The sequence below is a fragment of the Thermobia domestica genome, chromosome 13 (genome assembly GCF_964235325.1).
Source record: "Thermobia domestica chromosome 13, izTheDome1.hap1.1, whole genome shotgun sequence".
Taxonomy (NCBI): Eukaryota; Metazoa; Arthropoda; class Insecta; order Zygentoma; family Lepismatidae; genus Thermobia; species Thermobia domestica.
This window is the reverse complement of record NC_137466.1, coordinates 28,840,011-28,860,613: the sequence shown is the minus strand read 5'-3', so window position 1 is coordinate 28,860,613 and position 20,603 is coordinate 28,840,011. Positions and strand designations below refer to the sequence as shown.

At 35.6% G+C, this 20,603-nt stretch overlaps 1 protein-coding gene across 3 annotated transcripts in view; it reads left to right on the top strand.

Moving 5' to 3' along the window:
* The window catches only part of LOC145668063 (piwi-like protein Siwi), a 219,683-nt gene that overhangs the window by 146,098 nt on the left and 52,982 nt on the right, over window positions 1–20,603 (top strand). For all 3 annotated transcript variants that reach the window (XM_081735562.1, XM_081735563.1, XM_081735561.1), the window contains one exon: window positions 1,198–1,352. In XM_081735562.1, the coding sequence (XP_081591688.1) occupies window positions 1,198–1,352 (155 nt within the window). The remainder of the gene's footprint in view (window positions 1–1,197; window positions 1,353–20,603) is intronic.

Genomic DNA, 20,603 nt, shown 5'->3' with positions numbered 1-20,603 from the left:
GTTTGTGGCTGCGTGTTAAGTAAATCGTGAAAGAAATCTTTTCATTTATTTAAGATGCTGTCTGTATCAGTGAGAATTGTTCCGTCAGCTTTTTTAATATATAAGCACGCTGTTGATAGCCTTTCTTAAATTCGTTGATTCCCTTATACTTGTCCCGATTTTTTTTTTTTTTTTTTTTTGTTTTTACTATTATCTTCAAGCTCTTTAATTTTAGCTTTCAAAAAATCGCGTTTTTTGTTCTAAAAGTTTTGGAAGTTTCCCCTCTTGATGTTTACGAAATTTTGTGTAGTTATTTCATTCGGATTTTATAGCCAACGTAATTTTGCCTGTTTTCTCTTCTCTGCTAGTTTAATGCATCTCTGGTCGAACCATGGTTTGTTCGTACGTATTTCCACGTGTCTCAGTTTTCCTTTTGCTGAAATTTTAATACTGCCTCTGATTTCAATCAAATATCCTCACAAACAAATTACCAAACATTGTTAGGGTCATCAAGTCTAGGAGACTTAGGCGGGCAGGTCATGTAGCAAGGATGGAAGAAAGTAGAAACGCTTTCAAAGTCTTGACTGGAAGACCAATCGGAAAACGACCATTTGGAAGACCTAGGCGCAGATGGGAGAACGATGGATGGACCTCGCAAAAATAGGAATACAAAGTAGAAACTGGATCCAGTTGGCTAAGGACATAAGTCAATGGAGAGCTTTTGTGAACGCGGCATTGAACCTCCTGGTTCCATAGGCCATAGAGTTAGTTAGTTATCCTCAGCACTAATGTACTCCAAATCTTTTGAAACAGAGAATCTATTCGGAACTTCAATCTGGTATCTCTTGTACCTGACTCTCTCCTAATTTATTTAAATTAAATCTCCGTTTTTAGACAAGGAATACTTCCTTTATTCAACGATAATCTCTCTCTTATTATCGCTGCTACCAGGTAGTGATCAGTGTCACAATCAGCTCCTCTAAACGCCCTTTTAATATGTTCCTTTGTTGTTAGCTGTAGTAGCATTTTAAATGTATTATTTGCCCTTTCTGGCCCGAAGAGCTGGTAAAGTTTTTGCTTAAAATATATCGACATGACTTAACCTTATTTCAGTTTATAGCTTTACTGTATAGAATTCGTAATTTTCTGCATTGACTTAATTTATAACTTAAAGATATCTGTAGATTGAGATATTAATTTGTGGATTCTCTTTTTCAGCAAAGAGATACCAGATGATAGGCCTGGGTCTTACATTGAAGCTTTGGAAACAGTGATAAACGCGAAGAATCCACAGCTTATTTTCTGTATTGTTAGCAACAACAGAATTGATCGGTATAATGCAATCAAGAAGAAATGTTGTATTGATCGTGCAGGTAAGAGTTACCTTTTCTATTTCGTTAATTGATTCGTTTCGCACTGTCTCTTCTTCTTCTTCTTCTTCTTCTTCTTCTTCTTCTTCTTCTTATTATTATTATTATTATTATTATTATTATTATTATTATTATTATTATTATTATTATTATTATTATTATTATTATTATTTAATTGCCTGGTCTATTATTTCACAAATCTGTACTAACGCCACATAGTAGAATCTTTGATAGGTTTAGAATCAAAATATTGCATGCTTTTCAGTTGAGCATCTTTACACTTTTAAGAGGTCTACTTTATTTGAGTGAGTTCAGTTGTTCGTTTTTCTTGGCGAAATCTATGTTTTAGTGATGAAAAGGTTTCAGAAAATTATGAAATCTACTTATTAATTAGAAGAGTATAGCTGTTTTCATCTGGATGTAATTGAAATGTTAATTCAAAATTATGTATTCTGAGTAATTCCCTTCAGTCGCATATTTTGATAAAAATAATTTACTAGTGAACTTCAACTAGTAATTTCAAATGAGTTATGAGTTGGTAGATCCCTTGAAATTTTAAAATTATTTTCTTTTCACGTATGGGTACGCAGACAATTATTTCTTTTTGACATATTGAATATGGGTATCAGTGTCTTACTTGCTACGTAGGGAGAGAAAGAGAAAAAGATAAAGGGTTAGTATTCCATATAAAATGAAAAGTGTTTCGTCAAAATCGAAGATTGTAAAATGAAAGACGAAAAGTGACCAGTGCAGTCAATTCCGGTTTGTAGCAATTATAACTATATCTATCAGCAACTGATGTACTGAGTTTGTTTCAGTTTTTCGTCTTACGTTCTGTGTCAGAATTCAGTTTTGTCTTTCATTTATAAAATATTACTTTAAAACTGCAGTTACTTGTTTTAAGTGTGAAGTTGTAACGAACACGGGGAAGGTTATATTCAGGAAGAACAAATCAAATCTTGATGGAATGGATTTTTATATACTGAAAGCTCCGCAAAATATTCCATTAAGTGGAACCGCGTAAAGGGAGAATTGAAAGGATACAAAGTGTACTTACAACGGGCAAAGAAATGTACGTATATATTATAATAGCTTATGCGTCTGTTGGGCAACAGGTTCTACATAATACAAGTATTTAAAGCACTGTTGAAATATTTAAATGGACAGAATTGTGCTACAATTTCATTAAACATTACTTCTGTGACGTTATTTTGATATATATTCATGGGCTTCTACAGGACTTTTCGCAGGAGGAGGCAAAGTTTGTAGACTTTAATTTTTTAGTTTGTTTTTTAATATATATATATTTTTAATACATTTGTTGTTTTTAGGCAAATAGGCTCAGCTCAGGAAAGAGAAAAAAAACACAGGGCCCAGGGCCTAATTTATATTGTGCCATCCCAGTAATCACGATATATTTCAGTAAAGGACAAATCCTTTGGTATTTTGTTGACTACCTAGTATCATGTAATAGGTAATTTTATAACAAAGTTGGGAACGTAAATAAATAAAGAAAACATTGCACAATTAAATTTTGAAAATATTGCTTATATCCGGAAACTTAATTCAAATTATTGATTCACTTCAATTCCATAGAAGGATCACCGCCCACCTTGCCCCCTCCCCCCTTCCTAGCGGACGTTCATGTATATTTAATTATGAATATAATACTAGTTCGTGTATGTATATTCATAATATAAATGTATTATTGCATGATAGAAATGGTCCTATTACTTAATTTAGTATTTAAGACAATTTTAAGAGTTAATGAATGTAAATTGTGAAGTAAATTAATTTTTTGGCAATTCCTGGCATATATATTCTCTTAAGACCTGACCTGATAGTCGATATTATCGATCACTAGAGTTCCCCCTTTGAAAGAACTGAGGTACATAATAGGGATATGAATGAGGTACATAATAGTACATCTACATTGATATATCTTTCTAGTGGTATTTGTACTACATCACTCATATCGTAATTATATACCTCAGTTCTTTCCAGCGGGAAATTCTAGTGGTAGATATATCGACCATCAGGTTTCAGGAGGATGTAAATTTTTTATTTTTTTAACTTGAGACTGCAAAATATCTGGAGTAGAAATCAAAAGTTAATACTTTTGAGAAAACAATTCACCTCTAATAATTTTTCATTGATTTTCCTCTAAATTGCGTGAGACAAAATGTGAAAAAAATGTTTGCGTCTTCAAGCATTCCACGCACGCACATCATTTGCGCAGTTGTTTGAAGTCCATATATGATTGCTGATTTTAAAATAAACTTGCCCATACAATCTACAAACAGTAACACACGTCATATGTTTCTTCACTTAATAGTGTATTACACGTCATAAATATCATAGAATATTTTGGAGGAATAGTTTAGTCGTGCTAAAATTAGCCTCCCGCGCCTCCATCCTCAGAAGAAACTTTCAACAATTAAATGGGAACCTCCATTTTTTTTAATTATTATTATTACATATCCCGATTCTAAGGAAAAGGTACATAAATTTATCCGAAATATTTTTCCAGTTCGTATTTTTTTCTCACAAATAAATTGCTTCTTTCAACATATCTTACTATATTTATGACTTGTGATACTGTATTATGTGGCAAATATGTAATATGTCTTACTGTTTACTGTAGCGCGCAGAACTTAAGGATGAAATAGGTAAAAATAACATAAAATATAGTTTATATTCTTTGGAAATGAATGAAAGCGTGACAGCATGGTGCCAGAGGTCTCTCATACATACACAGGAACCTAAGACATTGCATGGCGTGACGTCATTGTGACTGTAGCGCCGAATAGGTCTGATTCCCCAACACAAAGCAGTTGAGTGAAAGGAACGAGACAGTGTGTGTCAGAGAGCTGATAAGATGCATTGTGACGGTGTTACTCATAACATATCCCGAAGACAATATTCGGATTTCACATGGAGAAGAATCATCGTGGAACTGAAGAAAGGATGAAGTGTGACAAGTGTGGTCTAGAAGTTTGGTATTGCCCACAAATTGTTTCACGTGCATGAAGAGTGTTCCGAGCTACAGGCAATACTATGCGAAGGAAATGTGATGGTCACTCACAGTCAATTACAGCAGCGGACGACCGCTACATTGTGCAACAGGCAAGAAGCGACCGATGTCGAACAGCGGGCGCAGTTCCAGACACAGTAACAGGATTGCAAGACGCCTAATCTCACGCTTCACAGTGGCATGTTGAGTGCATAGAATGGTCTCTGTATCCCACGGCGATTACGTTGTGTTTCGTTGACACTCGCAAATTGACGTCACCTTTGCGACGTAGTGCCAAAAACATCAGAACTGCATCGAGGAGTGGGGTCACGCTCTCTTCTCAGATGAAAGCAGATTCAGGTCTAGGTAGTGGTTCTGGACATAGGCTCATCTGGCGAGAAGTGAGACCTCGCAGTGAACCCAGGAACATTGTCGAACATCATCGGTTTAGTGGTCCAGTTGTACTTGTCTGGGAGGCATAATTTGCATGAGCCTATGTCCTATGGATTTTCTAACGCAGTACTCGCAGGTCAACATTATTGTGACACTGTACTCCTTCCCCATTTGCGCCTTTTCAAGGGTGCAGTCGGCCCCAACTTCATTTTTATAGGTGATAATGCACGACTGCATCGAACAGCGCAGATAGTGGAGTCCATGGAATGAGAGAATATTTAGCAAATAGAATTGCCTGCCCGTTCTCCTGACTTGAATTCCATAGAACACATATGGGATGTTGTGGAGAGATATTTTGCAGTACATCCCTATGTACAATCCGTGGCAAAAAACCTGCAACATGAGCATATAAGTTTATTGTGAAATGACGAAGTCTTTTGCTCCAAAATAAGTGTGCACGGGAGGAGGCCGAGGTTTTACCTGGTGTGATTCGTCCCACTTAGGCGTTATGCTCATTCCCTGTGCTGTTAGGCGTAGTTTCACAATTAACTTACATCCTCATGTTGCGGGTTTTTTGCCGCTGATTGTACCAAAGATCATGCAGTAGTAGTCAACAGCGCTCTAGAGAAATGGAACTTCATACCACAAAAACTCTACCGACCTTTTGAGTAGCATGGGAATAGCATCGCATCGCTGTCCGTAGTGATCACAGAACTTTCTAAGGATCATTTCACTCCTTCTGAAATGTCAAGGAGGCAGTATGAGTCTCATTCTCTTGTCTGTGTATAAAAGTGCCATTTCCTGTATCATATCGTAGCACCACATTCCATTTATGGTTCAAATTTCACCTATCTATGCCGCTTGAAAGTGACAGCATATGCAACTTAATTTCCTTTTTAGTTTTGCAAATCAGTGTAGATTGCATGACCATAAGTTCATTTTAGAATCAGCAGTCATATAAAAGCGCCAAACACAACGCAAATGAGCGGAGTGAGTGAGTGAGCGGAAGCAGTCAGATGTGATTTCCTTTATCTCCGTGGTGCATTCAAGTGTGGAATGGGTATCTCAATAACCCTCTGGAGATGCAGAATAGGTTTGCTCGCCAGTGCGGCAATAAGAAGGACAAAAATAAAAGTGCTACCTACAACCACAAATTCAAACGTGCTGTATGCCTATGGTTTAGTATTCGCAACATTGCTAATTATTTCTGGGGTGAAACAAAATCCGAAAAGTGAAATTTGGAGCAACATGAAAATAAAGTGCGTAATTTATTACGGGATCGTTTCCAGCTGGACTTATCAGATGAGGACATTCAGAGATGTCACCGTGCCGGCATTAAACTTACAGGCAAGTGTCGCGCAAGTTCTTAAGTGATAAAGAAAAGGAAACAGTTCTACAAAATAAGAAAAAGCTGCGTGGAACAAATATCTATGTAGAACAAGATTATTCATTTGCAGTGCGAGATAAAAGAAAAAATCTTCGATGTTATATGTCACAAGCTCGCAATCAAGGAAAACTTTCCTATTTAAGTTACCGTTATTTATACATTGACGGGAGAAAATACATACTTTCAGAAATGTTAGAAAAAGAAGAAAGGCAAGGTGTGGAACGTGAAATACCAAATGAGATCGTAACCTCTACTGCATTGCGAGAAATACCCAAACGTACTGGTAAATCCCCCGAGGCACCTATCATTAAACATGAAAAACAGCAGAATTCCAGAAACCAATCCTCCTCCTCTGCGTCAGTGAAGCGGAAACCGACCAGAAATCAATGCGTATTGTGTTTTCAGGAACTGCAACATATAAGTAGAACAAAACAATTGAACACCTGTAGCAATCTAAGTAGCATTCCTCTACCAGGTGAAATTCCAAGAAATAGTGAGTGTAATTTGAGGCCCGGTTTCTGTGAAAATAAAGTGCGTGAACCCTCTTCTCAGAAAGTTAAGTCTCAGAAGCAAATGAGTATGTTTTCGGTGTTTTATGAAAATACTTTTGGTTTGCGTTCCAAAGCTCAAGACTTTTATACAAATATACTTTCAAATAACTATGATATTATAATCACATAACTAAAAGTTCTTTAACTGAAAATCATTTCGATAGAGAATTCTTTGATAATAGATACAAAGTCTTCGGCCAGGATAGAAATCTCGAATTGTTTAATCAATGCAAGGGAAGGGGTGTAATAATAGCAACACACTATAATCATAACATATATTTTGTTAATTTGTATGACTTATATTTTGAATGTGTTCTAGTTAAGCTTGTAATTCACGGTTTTAAATTATTCATTTGTGCAGTGTACATTCCTCCCGAATCAAGTCTAGTAATATATGAATAATTTTGTCAATTTATTGAGACTAATTGCCCAATAGGTAGCAACATTCTGTGCATAGGGGATTTCAATATTCCTGAAATAACTGGTTGTGATTTTGATTTCTTATCATCAACAACAAACTGTAAAAAATTGTATAACTTTGTGCCCTTAACAAACAGTGCATATGGAAACTTAGGTTTAATGTACAGAATAGGACAAGACTTTTTCAGTGAGACAAAGTTAGCAATACTTTATTTTACATACGTTACATCAAAATTAAAATATTGTTCTACTATATGGACCCCCAATAATAAAAATATTCTAAAGAAATAGGAAGCATTCAAACTAAATTCTTGAAAATGCTTACATACAAAAAAAAAAAAAAAAAAAAAAAAAAAGTTTTTATCTCCAATATTTTTCCTACAATGATCTAGTAAACAACTTTAATTTTCAAACTTTAGAAAAAAGGTGATGGGTGTTGGACTTGTTATTCTTATACAAGTTATTAAGTAATAAGATTGATTGTATGGAGTTGGTCTCGAAAATATCACTGCGCATTCCCACTTGCAAAACCAGAACAGAGAATACAGGGACATTTTATTGTGTGAAAGTCAGAAGCAAGGTAAATCTTCTATGTGGAGGCTGTGTACGTTATATAATGACATAATAAACAAGCTTGATAATGTATTTAGTTCATCAGAAAATAAGTTCCGATCATATGTGAAATGAAATTTTCTAAAGAAATAATTAAGAATTCTATGTATGTAACATTTACTGTATGTACACAACACTATAATTGGGCATTAAGCCTGTTGTGTTGTATATTAAATAAATAAATAAATAAATAAAAGCTTCGAGATAAAATAAAGTATGAAGGTGAAATCAGAGGCAATAGCCTTGTCAACCTCCACTACTGAAATTTTTTAAGGAACTGCAATCTATAAATAATTACTTTCCTTCATGTAGGAAAAACTGATACAGTCAAGGAAGAATTTGCAAATATTAAATTAAATAAATTATTCCCGTCAGGAACTTGGTTCAGATGAAGGATGAAAAACAGCGGGCGAAACTAACAGATTTTTAGATGGAAGTAGTGAAAACACAACCAAGACTATTTCGGAGGATAAGTCCGTATATTGCAAAAGTGTTTCGTCATATATGTATACATACATATGTCCAATAATAATTATCGCTAAAATTAAAAAAAAAAATAAATAAATAAAAGCCAATTGTGACGTGCTCTCTATCTTAGTTTTATTTTTTTTTTTAATTTGATTAGACTAAATTGGAATTTTTAATCGATGGTCCTCTACCTAGCCAGGTGATTATCTCGATAACTCCCATCAGAGGTACTGGTATATCCTGTTTAGTCATATCCCGTCATTTGGAAAGACTGAAAATGTATTTACCAGCAGCTAAAGCTCGGCGAATCTGCCCACTGTATCCTATCCTTCAAAGTTGTGAAACATTCTCGATCAAACGATGCAAGGTAAATCGTGAACAGACAATTGTGAAATTTGGAACATTCGTTCCAGAAGTTAATTTGCCATAAGTATTCATCATTATGGAATCTAATTGAGGAAATAGAAATTTTTGTCAATACCGTTTGAAATAAGGGAACATTGGTGAATTTTAAGAACCGATTTCAGAAATATCGGAATCAACTTCAAGGAATACAAACTGAGTATTAGTGGAATTATTAGAATGATCGCAGTATGATCATTGGACTAAGAAAGATGTCATTTATTAAGTATGAGTAGTGTAATAATATAGGTACTGCAATCTTCTTCATGTAAAATGTAGAATTTTAGGAAGCCCTTTAAAATGTTTACAAAAATTTCAAGGAAATAAGTTTAACGAATTTTCACTATGCGTTAATATATTATAATGTAGGTCTTGTGATCGTCCTGTAGAATTTAAGGCAAAATTAAAAATACAAAGCTTGCTTTTTTTGTTTCTTTGTTTTGTTTTGTTGTTGCAAATACTGTACATGCCGCACGTTCCGAACACTGTTAAGTGAAACAGCGAACCATAGGGAAGTCACAACACGTGGGCTTGTGCGGACTACTACCTATGGCGCAAATTGCTGCACTTAATAAAGGATGTGATAACCGCGAACTGTAATACAGGTTTCACAGCAGTGATTCTTACTTAAGGTTATTCATGAGACCTGCGAACAACTAACTACATACTTCTCACAAAGACACTTTTAACTGTTGTAGAAGGACGTTCTTGTAGGTAGGAACGCATGATTCTGAGGACGACGTTCTACTGCATATCTCCTTAAATCACCTCCACATTTCTTAATGGCAGCTTCACGAAATTGCCCAATTCACTTCAAGAGTCAAAGAACCAATGTCAATAATGCGCAGATTTATGCGGGCATCGATCATGATGCCACACCACATGAGCAATCACAGCCACTATATTACCTTTCCTTGTATTCGCTCACGCTAGATGAATATTCACTGTAAACAGAATTGTGCGATCACTGAACAACCTGGATGGAGTCACGATGTTGAAAATACCGTTACAGATAGCATAGGTGCCCAGTTCTAAATTTCTCAGTGGGTGTTCTGTCTTCGGCACTAGTGTCTTTTTTAAAGGAGATCCAATAGACCAATGGTTTCCAAATTCTTCCTGAGAGACGAGAAACACTATCAGGACCAGCTGAAATAAAATGAACGGTGAAATTATTTTTAAATTGCAAAGGCATTTTTTTAATATATATATATATTTTAATTTATTTTATCACGATTTTGTAGCCTTTATATTGAAAAAAATTGGTAAACATTTTGTTTGTGAATTTCAAACGTGTTTAGCAATATTGGTCAAAATAAGGAAACAGAAAATTATTAAAACGGATTACAATTAAACCTTTAAAACATTTGAGGATGATTTGAATGAAAATAGAAAACTATTCCCCTGTATTGTAATTTATGTAAAGCATTTTACATTTAAAAAAATATAAATTAACAACATCAAACACCAATAAAACAACATCTTTAAAGAAATAATTATACAAAATTATATTCGCGGATTATTATTATCGTTGTAATGTTATATCGTTCGATCCTCGATATGCCGTAAACCTGAAGAGTCTAAATTAGGTATTGATAAATTATTATGCATCCCTGTCTAAAATTCAACGTGGGATTACACGCATTATAGTTCCTTTTTGTTGTTATTCACCGTATGAAAGTGTAATTTCATAGTTAATTCGAACTCAAGAATTCAATGGGTCTTCAGTACCTCCAATGTGTGCTTGAGCCCCGGAGCACCCACGTAGTCGGCTCCTAAGTTGGTGACTGCCTTTGATTAGACCAGAGGTAGGCAAGGAAGGGAGAATGTGTTGCTTGGTTGCCTTTGCACAAACACGTTTGAAACAAACAATTATGTTTTGGAGGTTAAAAAATTTAATTTCTATCTCAATGTTTTAATTGCGTATTATTTTTTGATAATACCAAGTGAGAAATATTTATTTTGTTTCTATCAAACTAAAAATTCTGTGGACGCGCCGCGTATTTGTGTGGGTGCTCCAGCACCCACACAGTCCGCGCGCATGGCAGACGGCGTCTTCTTTCTCCTGGAGTTAGGTGACACAGACTGCACAGAAAACCCTGAGGCTTAGTAGGTCTTCACATATTCCTCCCTATATCTACAGCAAGCTGTAAAGCCGGATGACGTGGGAATAAATTGGAGTGACGCCTGCAAAATACGATTGATTGTTTATCATCTTCAGCGTTTGTGGCCCTTGCACAATCTTGCCAAGGTGCTAGCACACATCACCTGTCTCTTGAAATTGATTCCATAAGTGTGACACAACAGTTCGGGATATTCATGGCTCCAAATATTCACACCTGATGTGGCGTTTCTCCATTCAGTCAGTCCCTCTCACATCAAAGAAAGGTTTAAATGCCATGTTTCAACCATGATAATGTCAAGCGAGCATTACGAACGCGGAACAATAAAATACTTCTAACAAACACCTTCACACTTGAATGCAGGCGAAGGAGCACTGTATTCACACTACATCATCATTGTGGTTTCGCCTACTCTGAATTGGCATTTATGCGTCCTTTCTTCTTTTCGTTCCCAATAACACACTTGCAGCGTTGTGCCTTTTGTAAAATACACAAATTTCACACGCTTGTGTTTCCGTAAATGTAATTTTGTAGTGACCTGTTTCACTAGAGTTTATATAGGCAATACACTTAAAATATTATAATGTGGTAATGTAGCTATTGTAACCCTCCTATTAAATATTTCAGTAGATATCAGATTAATTAATGTAAATGAATGTAATTTCTTTCAGTCCGTCATTACACTAATATTCACCCAAAATTTTTAATGAATCAAAATACGTCGATTTTCTGCGCTCGTATTTATTTATCGTACTTCATCGTTGATGATTTTATTTTAAAAAGACAATTTACTACACTTCCATATTAATATTCATTTGTTTATTTATCTATATGTATAGTTCTAGATATAGCACGTGTTCCATTTTACACTGAAACGAGCTGGAAAAAAGAATTCAAGAAATTGTAACAACAGCAATGCAGTAATAATAATAATAATAATAATAATAATAATAATAATAATAATAATAATAATAATAATAATAATAATAATAATAATAATAATAATAATAATAGGAAAAAAGTACATATATTTATATAATCATATTTATAATTTAATTGTGCACAACGTGGATCGGAATCTTCTTTCAGAGATAAGTGGAAGTTGTTTAAATCTGTAGGAAGCTTGTATATGAGCATTCTTCGGACTGTTGAAGTCTAGGTTTTGGAACATAGAACAGATTCGTCTGAAATTAAGTGTGTGAAGTAGAGAATGACAGTTTCACTTTCCTTTTGCTATTTGGTGACGAATAGTGTATGATGCTGTTTTCAATGTTCTCATGAAACTTTCATTACTTGACCTATGTAGCGTTGGAGCTATGACGAATAATGACTAAAATAATGTTGAAAACAGAGTCTAACTTAGAAAGATGTGTGGGACAAGCCATAGAGCAAATAGACGAACAGTACAGTATTCTACTACAGGAAAAATCAAGGCCTAAGTAGTTAGTGCTGTCAGATTGTGAATTTCTGTAAATCTATACAACATTCCTAACATTCATTATTTTTTATTTAATTTTTTTATTTTTATTTTATTTTATTTTATTTTATTTTATTTATTGTTTGGTAACAGTAGCAATATATTCACTGAAAGAATGCTTGTCATCAAAGATAACACTAAGATCATTATGCGTCCGTACATTTTGAACAGTTATATTGCCAACAGTGTAGTCTTGTTTAATACGATTCTTCTTGAGAGAAATAAGAGAAGTACATTTATTACGATTTGTAAGAAGTGAGAATTTTGAAGATTAATGGAATTTTGCTGTGTAGAGATTTCTTTGAAGAGTTTGCAATCGTCAGCAAGTACGAAAATGTTACTACATGTGGTTTGAAGATTATGGGGAAAGGCCATCTATGAATAAGAGGTAAAGTAAGGAACCAAGGACACTACCTTGTGGAACATCAATTTATAGTGAAGTGGAAGTATCACCACAAATGAATGCACGTTATTGTCTATCAAAAAGATAGCCTGCAATGAGCTTTAATAATGTGTCATGTAATGAACTTGTTTGCTAATTTATGCAAAAGCAGTGAATGATTTACGGAATCAAATGCTTTGTTCATGTCTAGATATATTACGTCAAATTGGGTATTATTTGATGTACGAATCAGTGCTGAGAAAGTAGAACTGACAAGTTTTTAAGCAAGAGCTATCAAAATGAAAATCATGTTGCACTTACTGAATTAATTTGAAGATGAGTGGTTTGAAAATCTGTCTTTGATATTGTTTTCGCATATGATTGATAGAAGTGACAATATAAATATTAGCCTGTATGAAAAGACTTTTTTTTTTTTTTAGTATTTTTACATTTATGTTTAGTGGTTATATTCACTTTCTTCCATGTAAGTGAAAAATCTTCGGAAAAACGTATAATTAGTGACTGCGATAATGGACACACCAAAGAGGCAAGTGTGTTTCGAATAAATCTATATATATATAAAAATGAAAGTGACTATATTTATAACTTCCCACCGATCTCGATCAAATTTTCAACATAGATGAGGTTCGCGGTTGAGTGTGTTTTTATCATTTCACTTTGACGGTGCAATGTAAGGGAGGGATATATATATATAATATATGTATGTATAGATAGATAGATAGATAGATAGATGTAGATATATATATATATATTCGAAAATAAATAAAACCTAATAACTCTCTTGAACCCCGAGACAAATTTCGATCAAATTTTTCCCATAGGTGAGGTTTGGGCCTAGGATGGTTTTTATTATTTCACTTTAATGGTACAACTTAAGGGGAGGGGGAAGTATAGAAAAACACCTAAAAATTAAAGTGATTATTTTGTGACTTAATAACTCGTGAACCACCCGACTGATCTCGATCAAATTTTGAACATAGATGAAGTTTGGGCCTGGAAGTGTTTTTATCATTTTACTTTGATGGTGCAACTTAGGAGAGAATGAGGAGGGAGATATTTAAAAATGTTTGAAATTGATCGATATTAGTGTCGAGTCCGTGTTATCTGGATCGCTGAGATGAACAGTGACACTTCCGATGCCTTTAAATTTACATTCATCACCGCAGCTTGAGGTGGGGGTGATATATAAAAGTTGTGGAAAATGGCCAATATTAGTGTGGAATCCATAGTTTCCGGGGTCGCTGAGATGGACAGTGACACTTCTGATGCCGTTTAAATCCAAATTCAGCCCCACAACTTGGAGGAGGGGGAGATATGTACAAATGATCGAAAATGACTGATGTTAGTGTCGAATCCATAGTTTTCGAAGATGTGATAAGGAGTAGTGCAGTTTTTATTTCAACCCAGCGAAGGGGGTAATCAACGATAGTGTTGTATATACTTGTATTGTCTGGAGATGATTCCCTATCAACAAGTAAGAAAATAAGATAAAATAGAACTTCATGTGGTGTGGTGGTAATGCATAAAAGGAGATCTGAGTAAACAGGTTTGACAGACGGAACGGGGTGGGTGGTATGGGGGAAGCAAATGAACAACTAAAGATCAAATCTGGCATCGCCAACTGCAGTTCTATTTTTGTAAATAATCGCAGATGGAACGTGCTCTGTTTTCCTTCTAGAGTTTATCAACAACAACAAGCGTCGCAAATTTTGTATAGTTTCGGATGTAATATTTGGACTTTTGCCTTAGAGTATATTTTGAATGTCTTCTAATGTTCGCGAAAGCGTGATAAGTATATTTACTTGGAAAATCTTTTCAGAGCTTCCACGCACTTTGTTAGTTTTTAACTACCTACTTTTAATATCATCATCAAACCAAGCTGAAAATTTGGCTGACTTGTTCATTACTTCGCTGGCACGAAATTATTCACAAGACTTTTAAGAAAATCAGAAAACTTGTCAGATGCGTCGTCTACCGAACCTTTGTCTTCACAAAAACCAGGAAAAGAGGTCTAACATACGGTACATTTCATTCCGTGAGGTGAGGGAAACTTCGTTTTACTTCCCGTCTGTTTTCGTTTTTTTTTACTAAAGAAAGAGAGAGCGAGGAAACACTTAAGGGTCGATTCATACGAAGTGGTCCAGAAATGGTTGCTCGACCATCTCTGAAAATTATAAAAAGTTGAGTGTGACGAAACTTATACAAGTGTTCCTGAATGGCGGCCATCTTTGTTGTCGGTGGAGTGCCATTTTTTGCATTTGCAAGCGTTCACGAAAATTACAGTTGCTGAGGACGTACGAATCAGACGAACACCAAACAAAAACGAATGTTTAGAGGAGAGATTGAGATATACGGAGAACATATACTCTTACTTCTAAATAAATATGCAGGGTTGCAAACCAATACATGAAGTCACTAGAAGAAGTACAAAAAATACACTTTTAGAAGCTGTAATTTGGAATGGCATAAAGTGGGGGGGGGGGGGTATAAGTTTTGTGCTGAATACTATTGCATTTAAAGAGTCTGAAGAAATATTTACACCTATGATACTACTGGCACCGTAGATTTATGGGGGTCCGAAAGTTGAAGTTCGTGATTTTGATTCCATGTTTGCGACGTAATATCTCAGGAGGGCAAAGTGCTAACAATTGCTGCTTAGGCCATAAAATAGTTCTGCATGTGAATAAACTATTGTTAAAAAAAAAAAAAAAAAAAATCAGGACTGATATTACATGGAGAAAAAAGTGAGGACATTGTAAAAACGCGAAGAAAGCACATGCGTGACGATGATCGTAGCCCGGAAAAATTTAAATGTTTTGATATTTTTCATGCTAGATCTCATGGTTCAGCAATTAGGCCCGCTTTTACTTGTGTTCAGTTGTGCAAAAGCTTGCGAGTGGCCTTTGTTCCACCTTTCTAGCTCCATGATCATTGCCACGTCTACAGGGTGGACAATTTATCTTGACCATCCGCTATAACGGACAAACCAACAGTGAGAAAAGCAAAACTTTGCACGAAGCAAGTATGAGGAGGTTGATATCTATGTATGTATTAAAACATAAAGACCCAACAAATAGTGTTGCCAACCCAATACAAAGTTATATTTTTGCGAATGACACTACGCAAGATTATTATAAATTTCAAATCAACGTGTCAAACGTAAACTTAAGATATCACTTTTACTATTCAGTGTTGCAAACTAAGGATGTTATAGTATCACAAACACCCAAATTTCGAAGCCTCTGACGCAAATACAGCATATCGGAGATGCACAGGCTAACACACATCGAAAGTACTTTAGTGTTGGATACCATGGTCATCGTATGACTTGTTTCGAATGAATAGTAACGAAATTACCAGGGCTTAAAAATTTTATTTTTTGAAAGTCTTTATTTCGAAAAATGCTGAGATAAATCTCATATTTACTTACTTGTATGGGAGTAATGGATAAGTAAACTATTTTGTCGTTTACAGCTTCGATATCTTAAACCGTTCCAGAGATATGATAAACATTTCTGAAGTTTGCAACACTCCTTAAATCCTGCAATTGCGAGATCTTGTAATATTACAGCTACTAAAAGCTATTGAAGAGAAGGGAAACAACAATCATTTTAAATATTTTCCACAAATACGCCATTTTCAGCAGGATAGGATTGATAGGTGTAAAGCAATCTTATGAACACATTAACTTCCGTAACTGGGATTGGAATTCAGTGATACTTTGCTGATATATTAAGTGTCTTAATACGCGGTTCAGTTCGATGATGGGTGTCGTGGGTGCAAGGGGGAGCTAACTCCCGTATCAGATAGATGTGGCAATGATCATGGAGCTAGAAAGACGGAACAAAGGCCACTCGCAAGCTTTTGCACAACTGAACACAAACAAAAGCGGACCTAATTGCTAAACCATGCGTAGTTTTTGAGATCTAGCGTGAAACATATCAAAACATTTAAATTCTTCCGGGCTAAGACTATCGTCACGCACATGCTTTCTTCGCGTTTTTACCATGTTATCCATGTTTTATTTTTATTTTTTCTCCATGTAATATCAGCCATGATTTTTTTGCAATAGTTTGTTCACATGCAGAATTACTTTGTGGCCTAAGCAGTAATTTTTAGCACTTTGCCCTCCTGAGATATTACGCCCCAAACATAGCATCAAAATCACAAACTTCAACTTTCGGACTCCCATAAATCTATGGTGCCAGTAGTATCACGGGTGTGCATATTTCTGCAGACTCTTTACATGCAATAGTATTCAGCACAAAACTTATGAACTTCCCACTTTATGCCATTCCATATTACAGCCCCTCTAAATGTGTAATTTTCTGTACTTTTTCTAGTGACTTCATGTATTGGTTTGCAACCCTGCATATTTATTTAGAAGTAAGAGTATATGTTCTCCGTATATCTCAGTCTCTCCTCTAAACATTCGTTTTTGTTTGGTGTTCATCTGACTCGTACGTCCTCAGCAACTGTAGTTTTCGTAAACGCTTGCAAATGCAAAAATTGGCACTCCACCGACAACAAAGATGGCCGCCATTCAGGAACACTTGTACATACGACAACGTGAATTATGTTATTGACTTTTTTATACACAAGGTTCATCACACTCCAATTTCTAAAATTTTCTGAGATGGTCGAGCAACCATTTTCGACATATTTGGACCACTTCAGATGGATTGACCCTTAAAGAATCTTGATCTGAAGAGAATAAAAGTTCAAGTGGTACAATGCCCTGTTGCTGATGAGAAGAGATAACAATCTAGATTACTTTCCTTTCTTGTTTGGAACATGTTATATTGTTTGAGTTCCAACGCTTGAATAAAAGTGTCCATTAGCCAGCAAACTTGAGCGCACGTTTTATAGTCCAGTATAGCTAGGAGTTGAACCTGGACATAATTGTTGAATTTCTGAAACTTTTCACACAGACTCCCTAAGGTATGCATAACAACACACTAAAAGTCCTCGCCTCTCCGACGCTTGCTTCATCCAATATGGTGGATAATCCAACATGGCTGCCAACTACACTTAAAACCGAGTATAGCTGGGAGGTTTACCCGGACATAATTATTGAGTTTCTGAAACCTTGCACTCGGAGCCTCCAAAATATGTTTATAACAATATATTAAAATAGTGGGCCTCTCCCACTCTTGCTTCATCCAATATATCAGACAATCCAACATGGCGGCCAGCCATGTTTACGGGATATATAATTTTGTGTTTTTCTATCTATTGTTGTATCTGAGAGTCTCTCTCAGTGCATAGTGATAGTGTCTCTCAGCAAATACATCAAAGATTATCATGAAGTGAAATATATTATTTAAGTACACCTTGGTCAGAAGTTGTCTCAAAATAAAGAAAAATGAAGTAAATAACATATATTTACTCTCATGTAAATGTATCCATAGATTAGATTGGACTATTAACAATGATATTTATGGGCCTTTCTAGTTACTAGAAATTCCATATGTAACTTACTGGGTCTTTTTGCAGCAATTTTATTTAAAAAGTTCACAAACACCTCATGCTCCGCCAGGACTCGAACCCCTTACCTTATCAATAATAGTCTGTCACTTAGACCGCTCAGATATTTCGATTATTTTGGAATATTATCTTAAACAAAAAATATTTTGCAAAACTGTGTTTAAAAGCAATTAAATAAATGGAGTTATTAAAAATGTTCCATTTATTGAGCAGATAACCTGAATCGTTTAATGTCGGGCTCCTCTGAACACATTTGTTTCATCACAGAGTTCATCAACTGAATTTCCGTTTCAGAGTCATTGTAGGTATTGGAATTTCTTACTACGACAGTAAGTACATAAACTTGAACATAAAAGACCTGGACGTCGACATGAACAACACATTCATTCAGCGGTTTTACATGCACAAGAAAGTAATATAAGGAGAAAGTCTGGAGTAAGTCTGAAGGCACGAAACTGGAAGAAGTTGCCATTCACAGTCTTCCATCACCGTTCATTTGGATTTAAATTGTTCCCTAACATGCCTGTACTTGATGATAGATACACAAGAGATTACTTGCATCTGTGGTCGGTGAAAGCGTGGCAAGGTTGAAGATTGAAGACAGGCGTTGACTTACTACACATTTCTTACACATGAACTAACGACAAGTGTCAGCGTATCATCAGTGCGAGCACCGTACAGCTGCAGTAGGAATTTCTCTCCAGCAGATGCTGTTTCTCCAGGCGATTTTCCTGGATGTGCGAACACTGAAACGAATTGACGTAGAGATTTTTTTTTTCTAGAAATGCAAAGAATATCTTTTTTTCTTTTTCCAAACAGTACTGATGTGGTATCGCAACCTGGAGCAGCATGGAGGAATAAAAGGGTTTTATATATCTGTTTTTTTTTCTGCATATTATTTATGTTAAATACCCTTCACACTGCCCACTGCTTCCTGGTTTTATGAACATGATATTAGAGTTCGCATGTGCTCTTGCAAGAAGCAAAATGAGTAAGTCTGTGTAGTCTCTACACACTTCCTCACTGTAATATTTATTACATAATTGCATAGCTGTTTCGACGATAATGCGATCTGCATCAGCATCCGCTTGTATAACGTGTATGCTGTTTGTCACTAAGGTATCGGAAGGAGCAGAAATGATTCGAGTTTTGTTACGTTCATTTGCCAAAAATTGTGAATGGTTTGTAGTTACTATCATTCTCCCATAAAATACAATGTCAGTACACTTTTCACCTAGCTGTCTTCGTTTGCGCTCTTCGCCTTTGGTAGTCATCCTGTGAGAGTGTCTACCAGAGACCACTGTTACTTTTCTCATAACATGTTCGTATAGACTGAACATACACTCCATACAGATCACAATAAATACATCCAGATGACCGTACAACTTTATGGAATAAGTGACCGCCGTCGCAAACATAAGCAGAACAAAGACACTGATGTCTCACATGAAACTTTAGCTTCAAGAACTAGTATTATGCTAGCCTTGTTGGATTTTCGCATACACCCGCCATCAAACAGCGATGGAGGTGTTTGTGAAGGAAAAACACTGGCGTAATTCATTTGTTCTTATGAGACATAACATTCGGTTAAAGAGCTGCAACTGATTCACTGGAGTGTTCTCTCCTCGGATGTGTCGCTATTGATAGTGGCATCACTTTATCTCGTCGATGCAATTGAATAGTGAAGACGATTTTTTCCTATCATAACTGACATAGCCTTGTTATAACATTCAACTGCCACACCACAGTAGATAATATCACCTCCGACAATTCCACTGGAAATTTACAAGAGTTTATTGCTTGCAGTCTGAAATGGATAATGTTCAAGCAGCCAATATTCAAACTTCTAACAGCTGTTTTGTCATGTCCTGTACGAGATTCTCTCATTTCCACATGATCTGATTTCACACTGTTCACACCACTAAAAACTTCAAGTGCGACAGCCACTGGAGAGCAAAATGATGGCCACATTGACTATCTCGCAACAGTGCTTTCTTTGAAACTATGTCCATATGTAAGACCTCCGGAAGTCTTCATTGATTCCATTAAAACCTACTCAATGATCATGTCAATCCACACACCTGACCACTGTCTTTTTGATCGACGAACTGTGAAATCACCACCAGAAAAGGATGAATATTCTTCAGTTGAAGCAATTCTTGCAAGTATAAATGGGCACATTTGGCATAAATTATGTGACCTGCAGCATGGAAATGAGGTAACATTTGATGTACACAATATAAATGCCTGTTCCAGTCACTGGTCTCACATTTAGATGCATAAATCTACCTGATGAAGATACTAAAGCCAGAGCTTATTAGTGCGACTTCCGGTTGCCAAGGCGTTCAGCTCCTAATAGACGCACGATATTATCTGTTTCAATGCCTCAGAAGATACTGCAGAAGATAGCAAATTATTTCCTATAAATACTTCCATTCCAAGGTCTTAGAACGATGATGACAGAGTTTTATCTATGGGGATATCATGAGCTGCTACTTTCAAGACTGTTGTTTGTGTTAAC